This window comes from Leucoraja erinacea, chromosome 5 (assembly GCF_028641065.1).
Source record: "Leucoraja erinacea ecotype New England chromosome 5, Leri_hhj_1, whole genome shotgun sequence".
NCBI classification, from domain to species: Eukaryota; Metazoa; Chordata; class Chondrichthyes; order Rajiformes; family Rajidae; genus Leucoraja; species Leucoraja erinaceus.
Genome location: NC_073381.1, coordinates 40,552,987 through 40,577,822, shown reverse-complemented (window position 1 = coordinate 40,577,822; position 24,836 = coordinate 40,552,987). Strand labels below are relative to the sequence as shown.

At 44.1% G+C, this 24,836-nt stretch overlaps 1 protein-coding gene across 1 annotated transcript; it reads left to right on the top strand.

Moving 5' to 3' along the window:
* The first annotated feature begins 235 nt into the window (after positions 1-235).
* Positions 236-24,289, top strand: LOC129697153 (cytosolic 5'-nucleotidase 1A-like). The gene is made up of 6 exons (XM_055635413.1): positions 236-532; positions 644-811; positions 2,558-2,687; positions 4,814-4,936; positions 16,579-16,763; positions 23,526-24,289. Exons 1-6 carry the CDS (start codon positions 392-394, stop codon positions 23,889-23,891), a joined length of 1,113 nt encoding a protein of 370 aa, XP_055491388.1. The 5' UTR covers positions 236-391; the 3' UTR covers positions 23,892-24,289.
* Positions 24,290-24,836: the final 547 nt, after the last annotated feature.

Here is a 24,836-nt window from a genome sequence, read left to right as displayed (position 1 = left end):
GTGTTTTGCTTAAAATAAATACAAGCAGTTTGCTCGCTCGAGGTTATTTCGTTTCGTATTCTAGGACGTTTTTAAAATCTGCCTGGAACTGTTGTGAATAAAGTAAATCACGTGTTTTTAAGCTTTTGAAAAGCAACATCCTGCAGATACTGGGATTCTGATAAATGAATGGTGTTGCCCAAAGATTATAGAGGAGCTATAAGATCTTTGGTGTTGCCTCTGCTGCAGTTCAATTTCCGCCGGTCTGAGTTCAAGCGGCCCGCCTTGCGCTCAGTTAGCATCACGTCTGCAACAACGCCCAGCGCTCACACTTCCTAGTTTCGTTAAGGAGCTGAGCCACCCCGTTAGAGATCCCGGCCTGTATCCACTCATAGTCACAGCTGCTTTGAAGATGAGCGAAGGGGAAATGAAACCCTCGGCTGCTGATCAAAGCGATCCTCAGGTTAACGAAGGCTCCGGCGACGCTGAGGGCGACTGGGAGGCTGCAAAAGCGAGATTTGATAGCCTGGCCTCCACGAAGAAGCTGCGGACTGTGAGTACACAAGGCCTGGAGGTTGCGGGGAGCGGTGGTTGTACAGTTACAGTGAAAGGATGCAACTTGATATTATTGCTAATAATGTAACGTTACTGCCCTTCTCGCCAGCCCAAGTCTCAGGATGCCATCACGATCGCGGTGTCCTCTCGCTGCCTCTTTAACATGACGGAAGAAAGAAAAATCTACGATGAACAGGGGCTGGAGACCTACATGAAATACCAGCAGGAGCACGAAGAGGAACCATTGCGGAAGGGTCCGGCCTTCCCCTTAATCAAGGTACAGCGTATCCCTTATCCCCACCCCTTCTCCAGCTCCATCTCCTGAGCTCCATGCATCGCCCTTCCATAAAACCGAGTCAAAGATGAAATGCGTTGGTGCTTGTGATATTTTGAATGCTCTGCGGACAAAATAACTTTATTTTATACCGCCCCTGCGCTCAGCTCGGAAAGGGAGGTTCGTGCAAAGATTGTAATGCAATGAATTACTTCGTGTTCCGGCCGCAAGATTAATTTAAGGGAAGCTTCTGTCCGGAGGGAACTGTGGATAGTGTGCAGGAGCGGTGACTCACACCAGAGTTCTAGCATCTTGCCCCACTGTACTGCGACAGCTTCGATTGTGCCACCCATCCCAACTGTAATGAAACAACTAGCAGAGACTTATGCGGAGTATGAAACACATGAACAACAATTTGCCTTCCAGGCAGAAGGGGAACAAAATAGTTTTGGCAATGATAGAGTTAACAGTAGTTTACAGTGGCATAAAGGAGAACTATTCATTTTGAAATTTCCAGTCCTTTTATATTTCAGTCAGAAAATAAAAGCCTTGTGGCCTCGGCCTTGGAAAATGTTGAACTTTTCCAAAATAACTAACACAGGAAAATATTTGAAACTCTAGTACGCTATTATAGAGATATTTCATTTTGGATCTTCCTCAAAGATTTTATAACACCTTCCTCCAATATTTTGCAACACATCCCCACCGCCATGCTCCCACAAAAGGATTTGCAGAAAATCATTCAGAAAGATCATGAACATTTGTAGAGGGCAAGTGGGAGGAAGAGAGTGACTTTGGCAGGTAGAAACCAAAATGTCACCTATTCCTTCGCTCCCTAGATGCTGCCTCACCCGCTTAGTTTCTCCAGCATTTTTGTCTACCTTGGCAGGTAAAAATGAATCTTTACAATTGTTGAATGTGAAAGTGAAAATACATGTACAATCAAATCTACACAGATACGTTGTGAACACAAAAATTGGAAAGTATTGCTGAATTTACAAATTCTTGGTAATGCAATAGTGCAACCAGTTCTTTCATGGGTGATGTATATGTTATTAATTTAAGTGATTAAATGAATACTTCCGTAATTCTCAATAACTTGGCCTGCCAGAGATAGACATTTTCCTTTTAGATCAGTGAGGAGTACCCGGTAATTTTTTTCATCGTCACTTAGTTCAGTTATTCAGAAATGAGCAGCACAATGATAGAGTTGCTGCCTTACAGTGCCAGTACCCTGGTTCGATCCTGACTACAAGTGATGTCGGTACGGAGTCTGGACATTCTCCCTGTGACCACGTGGGCTTTCTCTGGGTGCTCCAGTTTCCTCCCACACTCCAAAGAACAGGCTTGTAGGTTAATTGGAATCTGTAAATTGTCCCTAGTGTGTAGGATAGTGTTAGTGTACAGGGTGATTGCTGGTCTGCATGGACTCTGGGCCGAAAGGCCTGTTTTCACACTGTATCTCTTAAGGTTTAAAGTAAAGTCTAAATAGTTAAATCAATAAAATTGGAAAAGTATTTAAGGGAATTATATGAAAGGATATCAGCAAGTACAGTTGAAATTCCAGTTCGAACAAACACAATTATCTTAATATACTCGACAGTGCTAGAGTGTCATTGATCCGGGATTTTAATTAATAGTTCAAAACCGCTTTCATTTTTTGGAGAAGTGGATCATTTACTTTTTCCACTGTGTTTACAAATCAGCAATATGTCTTTAGTTGGAATGTAATGATGCTGTTTCTTCCAGGCACTCGAAACGGTTAATTTACGACTTCGTGAACTCTATCCTGACAGCGATGAAATATTTGATATAGTTCTGATGACGAACAACCATGCTCAAGTGGGAGTACGGCTGATCAACAGTATTAATCATTATGGTATGTTTACAGAAACTCTGATATATATTTGGAGACACAAGGAACTGGAGATGCTGGTTGACAAAGCAAAAAGCACAAAGCGCTGTAGTAACTCAATGGGTCAAGCAGTATATCTGTAGGGCAAGGAAAGGTGACATTTCAGGTCAAGAGCCTTCTTCGACCAGAGTGGAGGTGAATAGAAAGCTGGGAAAGAGGTTTGGGGGGTGGGGAATAAAGCTTGGTAAATGTTGGGTGGATACAGAAGGGTTGGCAAAATGCAGAGATGAAAAGAAGATAAGTGGGTTTCCGATAAGGAGGGGGGAACGAGTGAAATGTAAAGCCAGAGGGAGTGAAATAGGTGCTCAGTGAAATTGTGTACAGAAAAATGACTAAATTTAAAGAGTAGACATGAAGACGCTGCGTCCGACATCAAGGCGCTGCGTACGCCCTCAATGCGCCTGCGGGCCCACAGGCCGTTGACGCGCGGGATTTTCGGAGAGTGCAAGCCAGCGAGAATGGCGAAAAGCAGTGGGGGGAGCAGGCGATCTTTGGCTTCGGCCAGCGTGACAGAGCCGGGCCGGAGGGGGGGGTGGAGGAAGTGAAATCGCTAACGAAATGGGAAAAATGTTGGCGTTTTTGGAGGAGAGCCAGGCGGCAGTAGCCGTTATAGTCGCTGGCCAGCAGGAGGCGAAAAAATAAGTGAGTGGGGGGGGGAGGATTAGTACGGGTGTCAGAGGTTATGGGGAGAAGGCAAGAGAATGGGGTTTGGATGGAAAGATAGATCAGCCATGATTCAACTGTGGAGTAGACTTGATGGGCTGAATGACCTAATTCTACTCCTATATCTTATGATCCTTATTGGTCTTGAGAAAGTAATCGAATCACTGGTTTGTGTGGGCAAAATGTAATACTTCCATGTTGCCCTTGAATTGTTAGCTGGTAGAGGTTTTGAACTTGGGAGCTTTTTTGAATGAAGAATTCTCAGTGAGGCTGTCAAACTGAAGACCTTGCCTTCAACTTTAACCAAAGACCTCAGGCCTTCAACTAAAATTACGTATGAGGTGCTCATAGTGGAAGTGGATCTGTTAGAGTTCACATTCTGTCCTGCTTGTTTGCTCAAAAGACACAGAAGGCGGCAAAAAAAAAAAGAAATAATTGGCTGGCCTTTTTCCAACTGACAAATGGGCTCAGTTAAATTTGGGCCCTGTGTCTCCCTTATAGTGATGGGTGTAACTTACTGAGCTGTCAGTGCACATTCCTAACCTGCCCAGACCAATGTTAAACATGAAGCAAGAGAGTTAACTATGCATTCCATGACAAGTCAGCTTCTGAGAGTATAATTGTGAGAGATTTTGTTAGAATGCATCTGTATTTCTTCCTTGGGTTTTACAAACTCCTTTAAAGTAAGATCACCAACCTGAGCATCCTGTGCATGTATTGACAGGACGTGATTTAATAGTTGATGTCTTGTACCCTTAACCATATAACAATTAATAGTCAATATCAATAGTCAATTTAATTGTCATTACAGCATTTAATTACAGCACGGAAACAGGCCATCTCGGCCCTACAAGTCCGTGCCGAACAAATTTTTCTTTCCCCTTAGTCCCACCTGCCTGCACTAATACCATAACCCTCCATTCCCTTCTCATCCATATGCCTATCCAATTTATTTTTAAATGATATCAATGAACCTGCCTCCACCACTTCCACTGGAAGCTCATTCCACACCGCTACCACTCTCTGAGTAAAGAAGTTCCCCCTCATATTACCCCTAAACTTCTGTGCCTTTAGCATGTAAATAAATTTAGACCAGTGCTGATTTTCACAACACTGTGGAGAAATATGCATCCATGCATTCTGTGCACATGCCTTGATCATAACGTGTGCAAACTTGTGCAAACATGAAAGAGGTTGCTGAGCACTAAAACCCATGAGCTGTGTTTTCAGCATGTTAAGGCATGTGTGAGTGAATGAATCATCATTGTGAGGGATTGACGTAATTTTATAATAGAATGCTGATGAACAAAAATGTGCATTGTAGTTTGATTATTTTATAATTATCTAATTATAAATTTAAAATGAATTTCAGCAAACATCCTAGAAATTTCATCTTGTTAATGACGTGTTCTTTTTTTAAAAAATAGGACTGTCAATTGAAAGATTCTGTATGACGGGTGGGAAAAGCCCAATTGGGTACCTGACAGCATATCTTACCAATTTATACCTATCGGTAGATGCAGAGAAGGTGGGAGAAGCAATTGAAGCAGGTAAGGACCTTACAAAATAATCCACAATGTGATGAAATGGTTTTGCAAGCCAGTAGAAAATAAACCAGTTTTGGCCTTCGGCAGGGCAGCCACCAAAGAATCGAACTGTTTAAGTTCAGATTGAAGTATGCATTCTATGCAACAGGCGTATGTACAGATGGAATTTACCTCATTCTATTTGAGAGCTTTGAGAAAAGTTATTTTCTGATTTTTCTCTCCTGAATCTTTACTTCATTGAAAATATCATCTGATCTATTCATACTATGGTTTTCCGATAATTAGTTGAATATAATATTGAATCGACCTTTACTCCTGTTTGCTGTCTGAAGTTTTATTTGTATTATAAAAATATAAGATAAAATACCAATTTACCAACAAAAATAAATACTGGCTCTGTGATATGTTTTGCCCGTGAAATCGCTGCACTAAAAATAAATAGTAGCACATTTTTGGCCAGGAATTTTCTCTGGAGCTCCTAACACTTTAGTGTTTGTAGGTACACAAAAAAGCTGGAGAAACTCAGCGGGTGCAGCAGCATCTATGGAGCGAAGAAAATAGGCAACGTTTCGGGCCGAAACCCTTCTTCAGACTTCCTTCGCTCCATAGATGCTGCATAGAACCCGCTGAATTTCTCCAGCTTTTTTGTGTACCTTCGATTCTCCAGCATCTGCAGTTCCTTCTTAAACACTTTAGTGTTTGTGTTGGGGTTGAGAATTCTTTTGTAAGGTGCTTTATTGTTTACATGGCTGTCTCCACTCCTCCAGATTTGCTGACACTGATATTGGGCATGTGAATTTGTTTGTTGAAATACAAATCAGTGAAGTGAGATAGTGATAGATGTTTGCATTTTATCTGCTAACACTCCTATCATTTGCTTGTAAACAACCCATTTAGTATTCATTGTTTTTAAGGCATGGACTGTTTTAAAATTTATGGGGAAAGAGGGATGGCGTAGCCTGAAATAGATTGGGATTGTATGGGAATTTTCATATTGCTGATTCTGGTGGGAAGTATCTTAAGCCTTCGATCAATTGATGGAAAGATACTGCATGGAAACAGGCCCTTCAACCCATTTGGTCCCGCTGACTATCAATAATTTATTCACACTATTTCTATGTTATCCCACTTCCGCATCCACTCCCTACGCTTTAGAGCACGGATCGGCAACCTATGGTCCCCCGGGGCCGAATCCTGCCCATAACACAGAATCATCCAGCCCGCAGGCAGATTTTTCTTCCCGTAATCATCCGGCCCGCCGAGCGACCTGAGCAGTGGCCGGGCACCCGAACAGCGGCCAAGCTCTGGCTGTACCGCATCCTGTGCGAAGCCGCCGGCACAGCCGCGCACCTTCTGTGAACACGTTTAAGAAAGAACTGCCGATGTTGGAAAAATCGTTAGACAACAATGCTGGAGAAACTCAGCGGGTGAGACGTGCAAGGATTGCATGAGGCTGCCTCACCCGCTGAATTTCTCCAGCATTTTTGTCTACCTTCTGTGAACATGTGATTTGATGCCTGCCATCCGGGGTGGGATCCATGTGTACATGTGATAGATGTAGCCTGCCATCCGCTCAGACATGCGTCCCGGCCCCCTTGCAGAACAAGGTTGCCGACCGTGTTTTAGAGGTAATTTTCAGAAGACAATATGCAAACCTGCATATCTTAGGGATGTGGGTGGAAACTTGAGCACCCTGATGTAACCCATGCAGTCACAGGGGAAATGTGCAAACCCAAGTCTCTGGCACTGTGAAACAGTAGCTCTACCAGATGCATTACTGTGCTGCTCTTAATCGTGTGATATTATGACCACAGGACTTCTCCAACATCCTCATTGGGCAGCTCAATGCCTGTAGTCGCATTGATCTTTTTTTCCATCGGCTGCAATGCAACAAATTTCAAGAACATTAAGCATCCCTTGGGAAAAGGGGGAAATCCGGTGTGTGGGAACCAAGACTGAGGAAGAGCCAGGAAAGAGACATAGAGTTATATGGTACTGAAGCAGGCCTTCTAGCCCAACTCAACCACCCCGACTAAGATGGCGTAACAAGTTGATGCATTGGGGCTACCAGGGGATGGTGTGGGGGAGCTGTTGAGTGGTGCTGTTAGGGAATGTCTTGGGAAGTGATGGGACTGACCTGCATGGTGATGATGTGGGAGAGGGATTGGGTGGTGGGAGGCCTGAGGTAAAGGGATATAGAGCGGGGCTGAAAGGCTTGGTGTAAGGAAGAAAAGATGATGGAATTGTCCAGGCAGTTCCTTTATAGCAAAAAGTCATTTCCCACCCAATTCCCCTCTTAAGCTCATTTTTCTTGCAGCTCATAGAAACGTCATGCTGAGAGTTATTACTACTCATCGATACACTGAGATTGCCACTCATATCTGCATTGTGGAATAAGCTGGACTGTGTTAGAAAGAATATTAAAATATGTTTGCCGCAAAATTGATTGACAACATATTTTAGCATTAAGCAATTTAAATTGCATTTTATTTCTGAAATGATAGTTTCTGATCCATTTGCTCTGGAAATATAACGTAATTCCCTGATGCAATTCAGCCAACACAATCTTTGAGTCAGAATGAAGTGCTTCCTCGTGTAGTGCTCTTCTTGGAGCATTGTGAGGGAAATCAGACCAAGTTGCCCAGGAAGCACACTTTGGGACAACAAGCCATTGTACAGGGATTGAAGCCCTGAATGTTAAATTCATGAATACCTTTAATCCTTAGTTCCCCCTGCCCCAAACTTTTACCATGTTCCGCTGGCAAATCTGACACACAAGCTTCCTTGAATCCTTACCTGATGATCTCCAAACCTCATGCCCACTGAAGATATCTGTGGTGATCCCCACCCCTATCACCTTCCTGATTGCCTGACTTCATCCCAATTCTTGCTCACGATCCTCAATTGACCTTAGCATAGACCATGATCATTCCTACCTCTATGACAATGTGCGATATCTGTAGAGTTGAGCCCAAGCCCTAAAACAGTCATTGCTTCCTTGATGTAACTCCAGTTTAGTACAGCCATTATTTTGCACCAAATCTTTCTAAAACAGAAAGCCAAGGTGGTTCAAAGAGACGGAGGGAATTATCTGCCACAGAAGGCAATGGAGGCCAATTCACTGGATGTTTTCAAGTGAGAGTTAGATTTAGCTCTTAGGGCTAAAGGAATCAAGGGATATGCGGAAAAGCTGGCACGGGGTACTGATTTTGGATGATCAGCCATGATCATATTGACTGGCCTACTCTTGCACCTATTTTTCTATGTTTCTATGAATGATGATCATTAAGTGTCATGGATAACTGCAGGAATTAAACAAAAGCTAATGGAATGTTAACCTTTATATCTAGAGGACAGAACACAGCAGTGAGAATTTGAGATGTTTCCCTTAGGAAAGATATTTTGATGTTTGGAGAGTCCAACATAGACAAACTGGAATAAAAATTGGTCAATCTGTGATTCAAGGGTTAAATCCTAAAGAGCAAATAAACAACCTAGGATTTGGAATGTAGATGGTGAAGTGGTGATTTGACGAGCGATTTAAGTCGTATTTTCAAAAGATTAATGGGAACTTTCATGAGAGATTTAAATTATTTCTCCAATTAGAAATTCTGAAACCTTCCCTCCTCAGGTCAAACATTGCGAAACATTTCTACATGCAAAAATTGGAATTTGTTCTACAAATGAAAATTGTGGTTAGGTCACTTCTTAATTTCAAACATAGGATTGATGCATTTTTCTACAGCAAATATATCAATATTGTTGGGGCAGAAGTAGTTCAGTGGAGTTAAGTTACAAATCAGCCATGATATTGAATGGCAGTGAATACTCAAATGAAAAACATAGTGGATCTTCTTGCTGTGTTAAAATAACTGTGTGGTGCCTATATTGTAATCTGAGGGTCCAATTTATTTATGTAGGAACAGAGTTGTCAAAGGGGCAGCATGGTGGCGCAGCGGTAGAGTAGCTGCCATACAGCTGCAGATACCCTGGTTTGATCCCGACCACAGGTGCCTTCGGTATGGAGTTTGTACGTTCTCCCCGTGACCTGCGTGGGTTTTCTCTGGATGCTCCGGTTTCCTCCCACACTCCAAAGACATACAGGTTTGCAGGTTAATTAGCTTGGTATAATTGTAAATTGTTCGTAGTGTGTACAGGATAGTGTTAGTGTGCAGGGATTGCTGGTCAGCACGGACTCAGTGGGTCGAAGGGCCTGTTTCCGCACTGTATCCCTAAACTAAACTAAATTTCCCCTGTCTGATTTTTAAAGACTGTCTAATTTTACCGCATAATTATCTGTCAAGCATATATCTTAATTACACAATGCCGTAAGCATTTAGCTTGTTCTTCAAACTCATTCAGGGTGTTGAACATTTGAAGGAGTGAAAGTGCTGAAGGCAACAACAACGTGGAAAGGACTGCAATGAAGAAACTAAGAAAGAATAGCATTTTTAGTTGAGATAATGTTGCTGTATGCAAGTACAGCAGGAGTACAGAATAGTAAAGTATGTTTGTTTTGATATCTTAGGGACTAGTGTGAAATGAATAGTGTGATCACAATGTCACTTCCTTTTGTCACACTTCTCTATAACATGTTGCAGAATTGGTCAAATCTGTTTGCAGTTGCCAAGTCATGAGAAAACTGGCCTTGCAACAAAGCAAGTCAACAAATATGTGACAGTTCATCACCAGCTGGCAGATGATGAATACACTGCAAGTCATTAAGTGCAAAATGTGTCCTTTGGTTTGATGCAAGAGTAATAAGACATTTTATTTAGCATAATTAACAATGCGGTTTTACTCGGAATTAATTGTTTCTGAAAGTTAAACTGGTACAATGGTCACCACAATTAGCTGGAAAGATAGATTTCATAAATTTACATTGCAAGTGAGGAATTTTGCATGTTGAAAATTTGGCCATAAAGGCTCAGTAGATGATATGATATTTTGGTATTATTAACATTTCCTCCTTGTGCGATCTGATATTTTACTGTGCTGTGGTTACATTTAACTAATGTGATGTTGTACAAATGAGTAATGTTCATTACTTCACGTATTGGGTAGATGTTATTAATATAACTTTGGAGATTATCAAACACTTTATGTATGCAAAATGCATAGTATTTGAGCACTCAGGGCACATTCAACTTTGCATCATGCTGTTAAAATTTCTATGCCATAACCAGGCACGCTATGCCTCAAAAATATAGTGTCACATTATTATTTACACTTCTCTTGCGTGAGTCTTTACTGACAAGACAAGACAAGACAAAAGTTTATTGTCATGTGTCCCAGATAGGACAATTAAATTCTTGCTTGCTGCAGCACGACAGAATATTGTAGGCGTAACTACAGATCAGATCAGTGTGACCATATACCATAGAATATATATATACACACATAAATAAACAGATAAAGTGCAATAGGCTGTTATAGTTCAGAGTTTGTTTGAAGTTGTGTTTAATAGTCTGATGGCTGTGGGGAAGCAGCTGTTCCTGAACCTGGATGTTGCAGATTTCAGGCTCCTGTACCTTCTACCTGAAGGCATCGGGGAGATGAGTGTGTGGCCAGGATAGTGTGGGTCCTTCATGATGCTGGCAGCCTTTTTGAGGCAGTGACTGCGATAGATCCCCTCGATGGTAGGGAGGTCAGAGCCGATGATGGACTGGGCAGTGTTTACAACCTTTTGCAGCCTTTTCCGCTCCTGGACGCTCAGGTTGCCGAACCAAGCCACGATGCAACTGGTCAGCATGCTTCATACTATGCACCTGTAGAAGTCCGAGAGAGTCCTCCTTGACATACTGACTCTCCGTAATATGCTCAGGAAGTAGAGGGGCTAATGTGCTTTCTTTATGATTGCATCAGTGCTCTAGGACCAGGAGAGATCTTCGGAAATATGCACGCCCAGGAATTAGAAGTTCTTGACCCTTTCCACCATTGATATAAACGGGACTGTGGGTTCCCATCCTACCCCTTCCGAAGTCCACAATCAGTTCCTTGGTTTTGCTGGTGTTGAGAGCAAGGTTATTGTGCTGGCACCATTTGGTCAATCGGTCGATCTCACTTCTATACTCTGACTCGTCCCCATCAGTGATACGTCCCACAAGAGTGGTGTCGTCGGTGAACTTGATGATGGAGTTCGCACTATGTCCGGCTACGCAGTCATGATTATAGAGTGAGTACAGCACGGGGATGAGCACACTGCCTTGAGGTGCTCCCGTGCTGATTGTTATCGAGGATGACACATTTCCACCAATAGGGCAGACTGTGGGCCTGTGAATGAGAAAGTCGAGGATCCAATTGCAGAGGGATGCGCAGAGACCCAGATCTGAGAGCTTGGTAACCAGCTTGGAGGGGTGATGGTATTAAATGTCGAGCTGCGGTCAATGAATAACAGCATGACATATGAGTTTTTGTTGTCCAAGTGATCCAGAGCGGAATGGTGAGCTAGTGAGATTGTATCCACCGTTGATCTGTTGTGGCGGTAAGCAAACTGCGGTGGGTCCAGGTTTTTGTCGAAGTATGAGTTGATTTGCGCCATGATCAGCCTCTCGAGGCACTTCATCACCACAGACGTTAGTGCCACTGGTCGATAGTCATTGAGGCACGTCACCTTGCTCTTGGGCACCGGTATTATTGATGCTCTTTTAAAGCAGGTGGGAACCTCAGACCTCAGAAGTGAGAGGTTGAAAATATCTGTAAAAACTCCAGCCAGTTGGGCTGCACAGGTTTTTAAAACACGCTCGGATATACCATCAGGTTCAGGCGTTTTCCGAGGGTTCACCCCTCTGAAGGATCATCTGACGTCGGCCTCTGTGACTGTGACTGAAATACCACCACGGCGAATGGGGGCTCGGGCAGGCACGTCAGTGTTCTCCTTATCAAAGCGTGCATAGAACACATTGAGCTCGTCAGGGAGTGATGCTTTGCTGACATTTGAGCTGCCTCCTGATTTCGCCTTGTAGGAGGTGATTGCATTCAAGCCCCGTCACACTTGCTGAATTCTAGTTGTGTCATCCTCCAGCTTGGAGCAGAAGTCCCTTTTGGCCCTTTTGATGGCCTTACCAAAGTTGTATCTGGACTTCTTGTAGATCTCTGTATCTCCAGGCCTGAATGCCCGGGATCTGGACTTCAGAAGAGTGTGGATCTCATGGTTCATCCAAGGCTTATGGTTGGGAAACACTCGGAAGGTTTTTGTTGTGATGTTGAAAGTCCTCCACACATTGCTTAATGAATTCTGTAACGACTGTGGCAAATTCATTCAGGTCCGTTGCCGAGTCCCTGAACATTGCCCAGTCTACAAACTCCAAACAGTCCTGGAGCTTTTCCTCTGCCCCCTCCCCCCCCGACCAGCTCAGTACAATCTCCAGCTCTGGTGGTGCGCTCTTTAATTGCTGGCTGTAGGCAGGAAAAAGCAGCACCAAGTACGGTAGGAATTACTGAAGTGAGGGCGAGGGATAGAGCGGTAGGCATCCTTGATGGTGGTGTAGCAGTGGTCGAGGGTGTTTGGTCCTCTGGTGCTGCAAGAGACATGTTGTTGGAAGTTAGGGAGCAATTTCTTAAGGTTGGCTTTGTTGAAGCCCCCAGCTACGGTGGTAAATGCCTCGGGGTAAGCCGTCTGGTGCTTGTTGACCGCGGCGTGCAGCTCTTCCTGTGCCAGACAGACGTCTGCCTGGGGTGGGATGTAGACCGCGGTCAGGATGATGGAGGAGAATTCCGACGATAGGTGGAAGGGGCGGCACTTCACCGCCAGATGTTCGAGGTGTGGAGAGCAGGAGTTGGATAGGACTGCCACATCTGAGCACCATGCAGAGTTGACCATGAGGCAGATGCCCCCTCCTCTCCCTTTCCCAGATGCCCCCTCCTCTCCCTTTCCCAGATGCCTGCGTATGGTCCATACGGTGGAAGGAGAACCCTTCAGGCTGGACCGCTGAGTCTGGGGAGCTGGGGGTCAGCCATGTGTCTGTGAAACAGAACACAGAGCATTCCCTCAGCTCTTTTTGGTAAAGCAGCCTTGCCCTTAAGTCTTCCGCTTTGTTTTCTAGTGACTGTACTTTGGCCAGTAGGATGGTAGGGAGAGGGGGCCGAAGTCCCCTCCGCTTCAGTCTTACTTGTATTCCTGCCTGACACCATGTTTCTGTACTCCACGAAGCCCTCCTCGGTGTATAAAGGTACAGTACTTACGAGTCTCCGCGAGGTCGGGGATTCCCCTGAGATCAGGAATTCCCTTATAGTCGGCACCTCCAGCTCCGTTGCTGCTGGGAGATCCTGCCCGACGGCCTCGATTCGGACTCCATGAAGGCCTCCCTGGTGTTTACAGGTACAGTACTTACTATACCTGCACGCCTCCACAAGGTAAGGGATTCCCTTACTTACCTTCGGGAGTTTGCAGTAGTGCTAATGCATTAAAATGCGTGAGCAGCTCGCTACTTACAACGTTGATTTCCGCAGACTCTTTGATGCAGGTGAGCTCAAAAATAATATATTTGAAGATTTTCTGTTGTGCGACTGGCAAAATGTCGCCGCAGGTAGGCGCCATCTTAGCTGGAAGGCACAAGGACAAACCTTAATACATTTGAAGCCCTGTAATTAAGTGATTGATTTTCAGCTGGATCGGAAAATAAAATGGTATAAATATTAGTGTAGGAAAGAACTGTAGATGCTGGTTTAAACCGAACATAGACACAAAAAGCTGGAGTAACTCAGCGGGACAGGCAGCATCTCTGAAAAGAAGGAATGGGTGGCATTTAGAGTCGAGAAGGGGCTCGACCTGAAACGTCACACATTCCTTCTCTACAGAGATGCTGCCTGTCCCACTGTGTTACTCTAGCTTTTTGCCTCTATCTTTTGCAATAAATATTAAGCAGATGCTCAGCAGCTTCAGACTCGGTAGCACGGTGGCGCAGTGGTAGAGTTGCTGCCTTACAGCGAATGCAGCGCTGGGGACCCGGTTTCGATCCCGAATATGGGTGCTGTCTGTGCAGAGCTTGTACCTTCTCCCCGTGACCTGCTTTGGTTTTCTCCGAGATCTTCCACACTCCAAAGACGTACAGGTGTATAGGTTAACTGGCTTGATAAATGTAAAAATTGTTCCTAGGATAGTGTTAATAAACGGGTGTCGCTAGTCGGCGCGGATCCGGTGGGCCGAAGGACCTGTTTCCGCGCTGTATCTCTAAACTAAACTAAACTAAACTAAACTCACTCTTGCTTTAACAGTGGCAATTTGGCAATATGGTTGACCAAAGCACTCTCATTTCAAAACAGGTCACTTATTTCAATCTGTGCCATAAACTGACTAAAAATATTTTCTAACATTTCAACTTTGATTTTCGAGAAACTCAGCAGCCAAAGGGAGGAGAGAAGTGCTGGATGAAAAGGCGTATTTGCCATTGGACAAGGAGGAGCAGAAATGCTTTCTCCAAGAAAACCAACCTAACTTATTAACATCTTCTGTATGTTCAGGTTTCGGCCAGGCTATCAAAAACTATAATTTCTGATTACAAATCATAATTTCTTTGGGTACCTACACAGATCAAGCCCACCCCAGTCTAGAAATCACAATCTCTCATTAATTCAGGTTGTGACTCTCAAATATAATATGGTAAATTGGTTCCAGCTCCTTATGTCTGCGCTCACCATTTAGCACCTTATTCCCCAATCAATGTTGGTGGAAGGAATGATGCACTTAGATGTTCTTAGCAAAGATCTTATAGTGGAGCAAGATGGCCTACTCCTACGCAAAACGCGTGGTACGGTCATGGGCAGATTCATGGTTGATTATAGGACCCATTTTAGCAACCAGCCTCCGCAATCTTGCTTCCGCCATCTTGTTCCGCCATCCTGCTTCTGGCCAAAGATCGGACCTTTGCTTCCGCCTCAGCTCCCGTATCTTTGCTTTGGTCTTTGACTTGGGCGGGGAGAGGGGGGTGCGCGGCCCGGGGTAGCGAGCGGGGAGAAGGGGTGCGCGGCGCGGGGCAGCCTGGGGCCTAGGCTGGGAGAGGGGGTGCACGGCCCGGCTCAGCGAGCGGGGAGGCCTGGGGCCCAGGCGGGGAGAGGGGGTGCGCGGCCCGGGGCAGCGGGGAGGCCTGCGGCCTAGGTGGGGAGAGGGGTGTGCGCGGCCCGGGGCAGCGGGGAGGCCTGCGGCCTAGGTGGGGGAGGGGGGGGGCCCGGGCAGCGGGGAGGCCTGCGGCCTAGGCGGGGAGAGGGGGGCGCGGCCCGGGGAGAGAGGAGGGGAGTAGTGCAAGTGGGGTAGTGGTGGCGCAGGAGGGTTGGGTAGGGCTGGGGGAGGGAGAGAGAGAGCAAAGATCTTATAGCGGAGCTCCGCTATAAGATCTTTGGGAGAGAGAGAGGTGGGGTAGGGGCCTGGGTGCAGAGAGATGTAGGGTTGGGGGCTGGTGGGTTAAGGGACTACAGCATAGGAGGGGGGGGAGACATTGTAGTGTGGGGGGAGGCGAGGGAGTGCCGGGGGGGGGGGGGGGGGGGGGGGGGGTGGGGTGGGGGGATGGGATAGGTCCTAGTGTGTGTTAGATTAAAGAATTTGTGGTTTTTTTGCACACAAATCAAGATATAAATGAATATCAACATATGCATGCCCTCTCACGAGTAAAAAATGGTTGTTCTCTGGCCCCTTACAGATCCCAGCAATGACATCAAGTGATATGTCAATGAAGTGAGGGCAACGTTGACACATCTGCTGTTCATCTTTTCTTCCTTTGTTGTGCAGCCAAACACAATATTAATCACATTCCACGTTCACAACATGCTTTAAGATCATGGCATTGAAAAAAAAAGCAGTTCTCTGAACTGTACACTAGATAGTTTTGAGTCTTGCACCTGTTGATATCACATTACTCTCAGCTCACTGGGACCATTACCCATAGCATGAGGAGGTTAATGATCTTCCAGTAGCTGGGGTGCTTTTCGCACATGTAAAAGCAACTTCTGGAATAAAATGCTGGGGAAACAAGGGAGTTAAGCACAAGAATTGATACATTTCACCATGAACTTGATGTCTTTGGATTGATCCCTCAAATCTACAGGTCCAAAAGAATGTTTGGAATTAGTACTGGTATTGATTTATGATTGTCATGTGTACAGAGACATAGTGAAAAATATTGTTTGCATTCTATCCAGTCAAATCATACTATCCATGAGTTCAATCAAGCCATATGCAAGTACAACAGGTAGTGTAATGAGAAAAGTAACTATAGTACAGAATACAGTGCGACAGCATTAGTGTTGTAGCTCCAGAGAAAGTACAGATTAAAAAAGTGCAAGGACCACAATGAGGTAGGCTGGAAGATTGAGGCAACACCCTTAGCTTTTGTGGTCCATTCAGTACTCTGATAACAAAAGGGGAATAAGCTGTTTCAGAATTTGGTATTCTGATTTCTAAATTTAGTTTCAGCCCCTGAACATCATAAGTTTAAGTCATTTTCAAACTTTAGTGTTTGTTGAATTACTGTACGGGTTTAAATTGACATTTCTTGTGGCTTAAATGGGAATGTTAGCTATAAGGTAGGATATTCTACATGGATAGGACAGGTTTGGAGGGATATGATCCAAGCACAGGCAAGTGGGACTAGTGTAACTGGAGACATTGTTGGCCGGTGTGGACCAATACTCTGCCTTTTCTGTGATTTCAGGAATTGCAGCTGCCACCATGTTTCAGATGAAGAAGGAACTGAATCTTTCAGATAAGCAGCTGAGGGTTGCATTTGATGGTGATGCTGTTCTTTTCTCTGACGAGTCAGAGAAAATTGTAAAACTTCATGGATTGGATACCTTTTTTGAGCACGAGAAGAAGTATGAAAACAAATCGCTTGCTAAGGTAAATTTGATGCGCACACCACTTTCCACTTTGTCTACAGTTTCACGGAGGAACTAAAAAATAAACTGTTGGAAGAACTCAACAGGTGTGTAGGCAGAGGGATGGTCCTGATGCAGGGCCCCAGCTCAAAACGTTAACCTTCCTTTTGCCTCCATAGATGTTGCCTTACCTCCTTAATTCTTTCAACAGTTTATTTGCTTCTGATTTCAGCATCTGCAGTCTTTGATTTGACAGAGCAGCCATTAGTTTTTCATTTATTCCGTGCTGGTTCTACACAGTTTTTGCCTGAAACGTTTTCTGCAAAATATCTTTCATGTAGTTACAATACGAGGAACTGTGCAATCCCTACCCTTTATTGCCTAGATTAATTAATCTCCTCCACCCAAGTCTATCTGTCCACCACACACACAATTATCCACTTGGATATATTCTCCCTTTGTTTACCTTTCAATTCTCCTCCACCGACTGGTTCCATCTGCCCATCATCCCTCCCTTAAATTGTTCAAACTATCACCTTCCAGCTCTGCCTCTATGTACGCCCCTCCCCAATGTGGCCCCATCACCCTTTTTCTTATTTTTTACATCTATCACCCAACAGCCTCTCTCAAATTTCCCCCCTCCCATCTCCCACCTGGCTCCATCTGCCTATCACCCAACACCTCACCTAGTTCCATCCATCGCGGAACACTTTCCGTTTAAGGGGATCAAAACTGTGAAAGGTGAGTCTCACAAAGGCAGAGTAAAACAGGGGGGATAAAAAACTTCAATGAGCTCAAGAAATATCTCAACCATTAACAGCCGTTGGCAATCCTGAAGCTGCAGCTATCCAAAGACAGGCCAAAGTGAACACAAATCTAGTTACAGGCTTGAGGCAAGTGGCAAGCTTTAAAATAGCTTAAAAGTCATCCCTGATCCCATCCCACACATGGCATGCTAAGAATGGCATCTATTGATGGTTACAACATTTTTTATTCTTGTTTATTAATGAACTTGCCACCTGTTTCAAATGAAATTTCTAAAGGCGTATATTCAGACTGATAATCTGCCAGGTTGTTTCTCCCCTATTCCATGGGGTGCTAGGCTTTGTCTTAAGAGTGCTTGATTATAAATTTAGGCCAAACACTGTCAAAGTGAGGATGACGCTAATCAGTAATGATCATGGAAATGAAACTTGTTTCTATGTTTTGTTAATTGACAAAAAGAGGAACACAGAGGTCACAATATTATGAAAATAACTCTTAACACTTTTAATTTAAATCAGGATTATTCAGTATCCAGTCTTTGGATATTTAATTGAGTTTGGCTTTCAAAACAATTAATTCAAAATATATTTGGTAATGCCTGACTGCAATCCTATATATAATGAAAACAAGTGTTTTTTTTCTTTTTGATTATGATTTGCAAATGCAAAAGGGCCTTGATTTGCTCATGATCCAAATTGCTGATTCAATAACTTGAATCTATATGATGGAAAGAGGTCCTTTTAATTAATAGCTAGCAAAAGTAACAGCAATGCCTTCATTTTTTTTTCAAGATGGTGGTACAGTGGCACAGCAGGTAGTACTTCTGCTTCACATCCAGGGATATTCAATATTCAGGAGGGATAGACAGAAAGGGAAAGGAGGTGGGGTAGCGTTGCTGGTTAGAGAGCAGATTTAACGCAATAGAAAGGAAGGACATTAGCTTTGAGGATGTGGAATCGATATGGGTAGAGCTGCGAAACACTAAGGGGCAGAAAACGCTAGTGGGAGTTGTGTACAGGCCACCTAACAGTAGTAGTGGAGTTGAGGATGGCATCAAACAGGAAATTAGAAATGCGTGCAACAAAGGTAAAACAGTTATAATGGGTGACTTCAATCTACATATAGATTGGGTGAATCAAATTGGCAAGGGTGCTGAGGAAGAGGATTTCTTGGAATGTATGCGGGATAGTTTTCTAAACCAACATGTAGAGGAACCAACGAGAGAGCAGGCTATTCTAGACTGGGTGTCGAGTAATGAGGAAGGGTTAGTTAGCAGTCTTGTTGTGCGTGGCCCCTTGGGCAAGAGTGACCATAATATCGTTGACTTCTTCATTAGGATCGAGAATGACATCGTTAATTTAGAAACAAGGGTCCTGAACTTAAAGAAAGGTAACTTTGAGGGTATGAGATGTGAATTGGCCAAGATAGACTGGCGATTGATTCTTAATGGGTTGACGGTGGATATGCAATGGAAGGCATTTAAAGACTGCATGGATGAACTACAACAATTGTTCATCCCAGTTTGGCAAAACAATAAATTAGGGAAGGTAGTGCATCCGTGGATAACAAGTGAAATCAGGGATAGTATCAAAACAAAAGATGAAGCGTACAAATTAGCCAGAAAAAGCAGCCTACCAGAGGACTGGGAGAAATTCAGAGACCAGCAGAGGAGGACAAAGGGCTTAATTAGGAAAGGGAAAATAGATTATGAAAGAAAACTGGCAGGGAACATAAAAACTGACTGCAAAAGCTTTTATAGATATGTGAAGAGAAAAAGATTAGTTAAAACAAATGTTGGTCCCTTGCAGTCAGAAACAGGTGAATTGATCATGGGGAACAAGGACATGGCAGACCAATTGAATAACTACTTTGGTTCTGTCTTCACTAAGGAAGAAATAAATAATCTGCCGGAAATAGCAGGGGACCGGGGTTCAAATGAGATGGAGGAACTGAGTGAAATCCAGGTTAGCCGGGAAGTGGTGTTAGGTAAATTGAATGGATTAAAGGCCGATAAATCCCCAGGGCCAGATAGGCTGCATCCCAGAGTACTTAAGGAAGTAGCCCCAGAAATAGTGGATGCATTAGTGATAATTTTTCAAAACTCTTTAGATTCGGGAGTAGTTCCTGAGGATTGGAGGGTAGCTAATGTAACACCACTTTTTAAAAAGGGAGTGAGAGAGAAAACGGGGAATTACAGACCAGTTAGTCTAACGTCGGTAGTGGGGAAACTGCTAGAATCAGTTATTAAAGATGGGATAGCAGCACATTTGGAAAGTGGGGAAATCATTGGACAAAGTCAGTATGGATTTATGAAGGGTAAATCATGTCTAACGAATCTTATAGAATTTTTCGAGGATGTAACTAGTAGTGGATAAGGGAGAACCAGTGGATGTGTTATATCTGGACTTTCAGAAGGTTTTCGACAAGGTCCCACATAAGAGATTAGTATACAAACTTAAAGCACACGGTATTGGGGGTTCAGTATTGATGTGGATAGAGAACTGGCTGGCAGACAGGAAGCAAAGAGTAGGAGTAAACGGGTCCTTTTCACAATGGCAGGCAGTGACTAGTGGGGTACCGCACGGCTCAGTTCTGGGACCCCAGCTATTTACGATATATATTAATGATTTGGACGAGGGAATTGAATGCAACATCTCCAAGTTTGCGGATGACACGAAGCTGGGGGGCAGTGTTAGCTGTGAGGAGGATGCTATGAGGCTGCAAGGTGACTTGGATAGGCTGGGTGAGTGGGCAAATGCATGGCAGATGCAGTATAATGTGGATAAATGTGAGGTTATCCACTATGGTGGCAAAAACAGGAAAGTAGACTATTATCTGAATGGTGGCCAATTAGGAAACGGGGCGATGCAACAAGACCTGGGTGTCATGGTACACCAGTCATTGAAAGTAGGCATGCAGGTGCAGCAGGCAGTGAAGAAGGCGAATGGTATGTTAGCATTCATAGCAAAAGGATTTGAGTATAGGAGCAGGGAGGTTCTACTGCAGTTGTACAGGGTCTTGGTGAGACCACACCTGGAGTATTGCGTATAGTTTTGGTCTCCTAATCTGAGGAAAGACATTCTTGCCATAGAGGGAGTACAGGGAAGGTTCACCAGACTGATTCCTGGGATGTCAGGACTTTCATATGAAGAAAGACTGGATAGACTCGGTTTGTACTCGCTATAATTTAGAGGATTGAGGGGGGATCTTATAGAAACTTACAAAATTCTTAAGGGGTTGGACAGGCTAGATGCAGGAAGATTGTTCCCGATGTTGGGGAAGTCCAGAACAAGGGGTCACAGTTTAAGGATAAGGGGGAAATCTTTTAGGACCGAGACGAGGAAAACTTTTTTCACACAGAGAGTGGTGAATCGCTGGAATTCTCTGCCGCAGAAGGTAGTTGAGGCCAGTGCATTGGCTATATTTAACCATATAACCATATAACCATATAACAATTACAGCACGGAAACAGGCCATCTCGGCCCTACAAGTCCATGCCGAACAAATTTATTTTCCCCTTAGTCCCACCTGCCTGCACTCGTACCATAACCCTCCATTCCCTTCTCATCCATATGCCTATCCAATTTATTTTTAAATGATACCAATGAACCTGCCTCCACCACTTCCACTGGGAGCTCATTCCACACCGCCACCACTCTCTGCGTAAAGAAGTTCCCCCTCATATTACCCCTAAACTTCTGTCCCTTAATTCTGAAGTCATGTCCTCTTGTTTGAATCTTCCCTATTCTCAAAGGGAAAAGCTTGTCCACATCAACTCTGTCTATCCCTCTCATCATTTTAAAGACCTCTATCAGGTCCCCCCTTAACCTTCTGCGCTCCAAAGAATAAAGACCTAACTTATTCAACCTATCTCTGTAACTTAGTTGTTGAAACCCAGGCAACATTCTAGTAAATCTCCTCTGTACTCTCTCTATTTTGTTGACATCCTTCCTATAATTTGGCGACCAAAATTGTACACCATACTCCAGATTTGGTCTCACCAATGCCTTGTACAATTTTAACATTACATCCCAGCTTCTATACTCAATGCTCTGATTTATAAAGGCTAGCATACCAAAAGCTTTCTTTACCACCCTATCTATATGAGATTCCACCTTCAAGGAACTATGCACGGTTATACCCAGATCCCTCTGTTCAACTGTATTCTTCAATTCCCTACCATTTACCATGTACGTCCTATTTTGATTTGTCCTGCCAAGGTGTAGCACCTCACATTTATCAGCATTAAACTCCATCTGCCATCTTTCAGCCCATTTTTCCAAATGGCCTAAATCACTCTGTAGACTTTGGAAATCCTCTTCATTATCCACAACACCCCCTATCTTGGTATCATCTGCATACTTACTAATCCAATTTACCACACCTTCATCCAGATCATTGATGTACATGACAAACAACAAAGGACCCAACACAGATCCCTGAGGCACCCCACTAGTCACCTGCCTCCAACCCGATAAACAGCCATCCACCATTACCATCTGGCTTCTCCCATTCAGCCACTGTTGAATCCATCTTGCTATTCCTGCATTTATACCCAACATTTGAACCTTCTTAACCAACCTTCCATGAGGAACCTTGTCAAAGGCCTTACTAAAGTCCATATAGACAACATCCACTGCTTTACCCTCGTCAATTTCCCTAGTAACCTCTTCAAAAAATTCAAGAAGATTAGTCAAACATGACCTTCCAGGCACAAATCCATGTTGACTGTTCCTAATCAGACCCTGTTTATCTAGATGCTTATATATATTGTCTCTAAGTATCTTTTCCATTAATTTGCCCACCACTGAAGTCAAACTAACAGGTCTATAATTGCTAGGTTAATTGCTTAATTTAAGAGGGAGTTAGATGTGGCCCTTGTGGCTAAAGGGATCAGGGGGTATGGAGAGAAGGCAGGTACAGGATACTGAGTTGGATGATCAGCCATGATCATATTGAATGGCGGTGCAGGCTCGAAGGGCCGAATGGCCTACTCCTGCACCTATTTTCTATGTTTCTATGTTTCACAGTGCCAGAGACCTGGGTTTGATCCTGGCCTCGGATGCTGTCTGTGTAGAATTTGCACATTTTCTCTGTGAGCACGTGGGTTTTATCCAGGTGCTCTGATTTCCTTCCCAAAGACATGCAGGTTTGTGGGTTAATTGGCCCCTTGTAAATTGCCCCTAGTTTTTTTGGGATTGAACCCGAAAGTGGGATAACTTAGAACCAGTGTGGATGGGCGATCGATCGTCGGTGTGGACTCAATGGTCCATAGGCCCTAATTCCACGCTGACTCTCTAAATTAAACTAAACTAAATTATTGCAAATGTCGGGTGTAAGGATGGAAATTTAAATTAGAAATGAAAGATAAGAGCTGCAAATGGATACCAACTATCAATAAATAGAGAGGAAGAACGGAAACAGGTAGTGGAGAATTGAAAGGGAAAAAGAGGCAGTGGTGGGTATTGGGAAATGGGGAACTATATGCTATGGAAGGGTCCTTGTGAAATGCTGCCTGTTTGGAGCAGCAATCAATGGGGCCCACAGGTTATAGAATCATGTGTGCAGATGCTACAATCTTTGTCAGTGTTGGTTTTCTAACAAAGGTTAACACGTGTAATTTAATATTGAGAATCAGTGAAAATAAAACCAATACCACATTGGGGACCTTTACCTTACATGAGGTTATAAGAGTTCTTTGAGATAGATGTATTCCTTATTTGACAGGCAGCAAACCGTAAGAACTGTACTTCGCAACCTTTTGATCCAGTTGTATTCTTGAAATCAACATGTAAATGAAATATGATGGGGAAATGATAGCCACACCAAGATTAATCTTTCCCAGAACTGTTTGCATTTCCTGAAGAGCAGGACTTGTGCTGGAAATGGCCGCAAACATTTAAAAACAATTTGGGTGTAATTTATGGTTACTCTGTTTTATTCTCTATTCCTGTTTCTAGATCGGGACACAGAAACCTTTCCCAGTAAAGTATAATTTGTCCATTTATTTTACATATAGGGTCCACTCAAAGGATTTTTGGAAGTATTGGGAAAACTCCAGAAGAAATTCCATGCCAAAGATTTACGTTGCGACTGCCCGATCAGGACTTATCTTGTCACAGCAAGAAGCGCCGCAAGTTCTGGAGCAAGGGTTTTGAAGACCCTCCGAGACTGGGGGCTGGACGTTGATGAAGCACTCTTCCTCGCCGGGGCACCAAAGGGGCCAATGTTAGAAAAGATTCGCCCTCATATTTTCTTTGATGATCAAATGTTCCACGTTAAAGGGGCACAGGCGATGGGAACAATTGCAGCACATGTGCCATACGGCATTGGTCAAAAGTACAATAAGAGCACTCCCATAACTGAAAATACAAAAAAAAGTTAAATTATGTAAAAAAAATAGACAGCCATGCTGTTTATTCCAGGTGGAATAAGCAAATGCGAAAATCCAGGGAATGAGAAAATTCAACTTCATTCGGCAGATGGGCCTTTTCTACAAAAAAGTCGCATATTTGTTTCTCCTTTTCCAGACTTCCCAAAATGTATTTCATTTACTTATCTTATATACTATCAGGCTTGAGGGGTAGGAGAGCATGAACAATCAGCTTACATTTTCAAACCACACTAGGTGTGACTTTTCCTTCAAAATTGTTCTGTTTAAAATAACTATATGGTTATTTATTTTAGAATTACATAATAGTAATGATACAAGCGGACATGTGGATGATATCGATATTTTGATTTGGTGTTTTGCAATAATTAAAACTGCATATTTTTACCTTATTTGTCCTGCTGCACACAAATACATTTATTTCACCCCTCCGGAAGTGGCGGCGCTGTTAACAGCTGCGGCTCGCCTGCAGTCCGTCTGGTTTTTCTTTTTTCTGTCGTTTTTTTTGTCTTGTTTTGGTTAAGTTTTAGTTTGTTGGGTTGTGTTGGGGGGGGGGGGAATGCAACTTTTTCGTGTCGTATCCCCCTTCTTTGCCTCCGTCTCCACTGAGGCCTAATGGCGGAGCTGGCGGCCTCCAGCCTGCGACTGACCCCGAGGCTCCGGAGGCAGAGCCAGCCAGGACTCACCAACGAGAGGCCGGCCGTCTTCGGGGCTGAGGCAGCAGCGGCCCGACTTGCTGGTGCGGCGTTCTGGCTTTCGGCGGCGGCCTGGAGTTGATGCAGCGGGGCTCGGAGCTGAGACTGTAGGACCCGGAGCTGGGGCGGCGGCCCGGAGCGGAGACTGTGGGACCCGCGGAGCTGGGGCAGCGGCCCGGAGCGGAGACTGTGGGACCCGGAGCTGGGGCAGCAGCCCGGAGCAAAGACTGCGGGACCCAGAACT

Bases quoted from the DNA above. Each gene is read 5' to 3' on its own strand.
- LOC129697153 (XM_055635413.1), top strand. From the start codon at position 392: ATGAGCGAAGGGGAAATGAAACCCTCGGCTGCTGATCAAAGCGATCCT. The intron at 533-643 runs GTGAGTACACAA...CCTTCTCGCCAG, and splicing joins CCACGAAGAAGCTGCGGACT to CCCAAGTCTCAGGATGCCAT. The intron at 16,764-23,525 runs GTAAATTTGATG...TTTTACATATAG, and splicing joins AAAACAAATCGCTTGCTAAG to GGTCCACTCAAAGGATTTTT.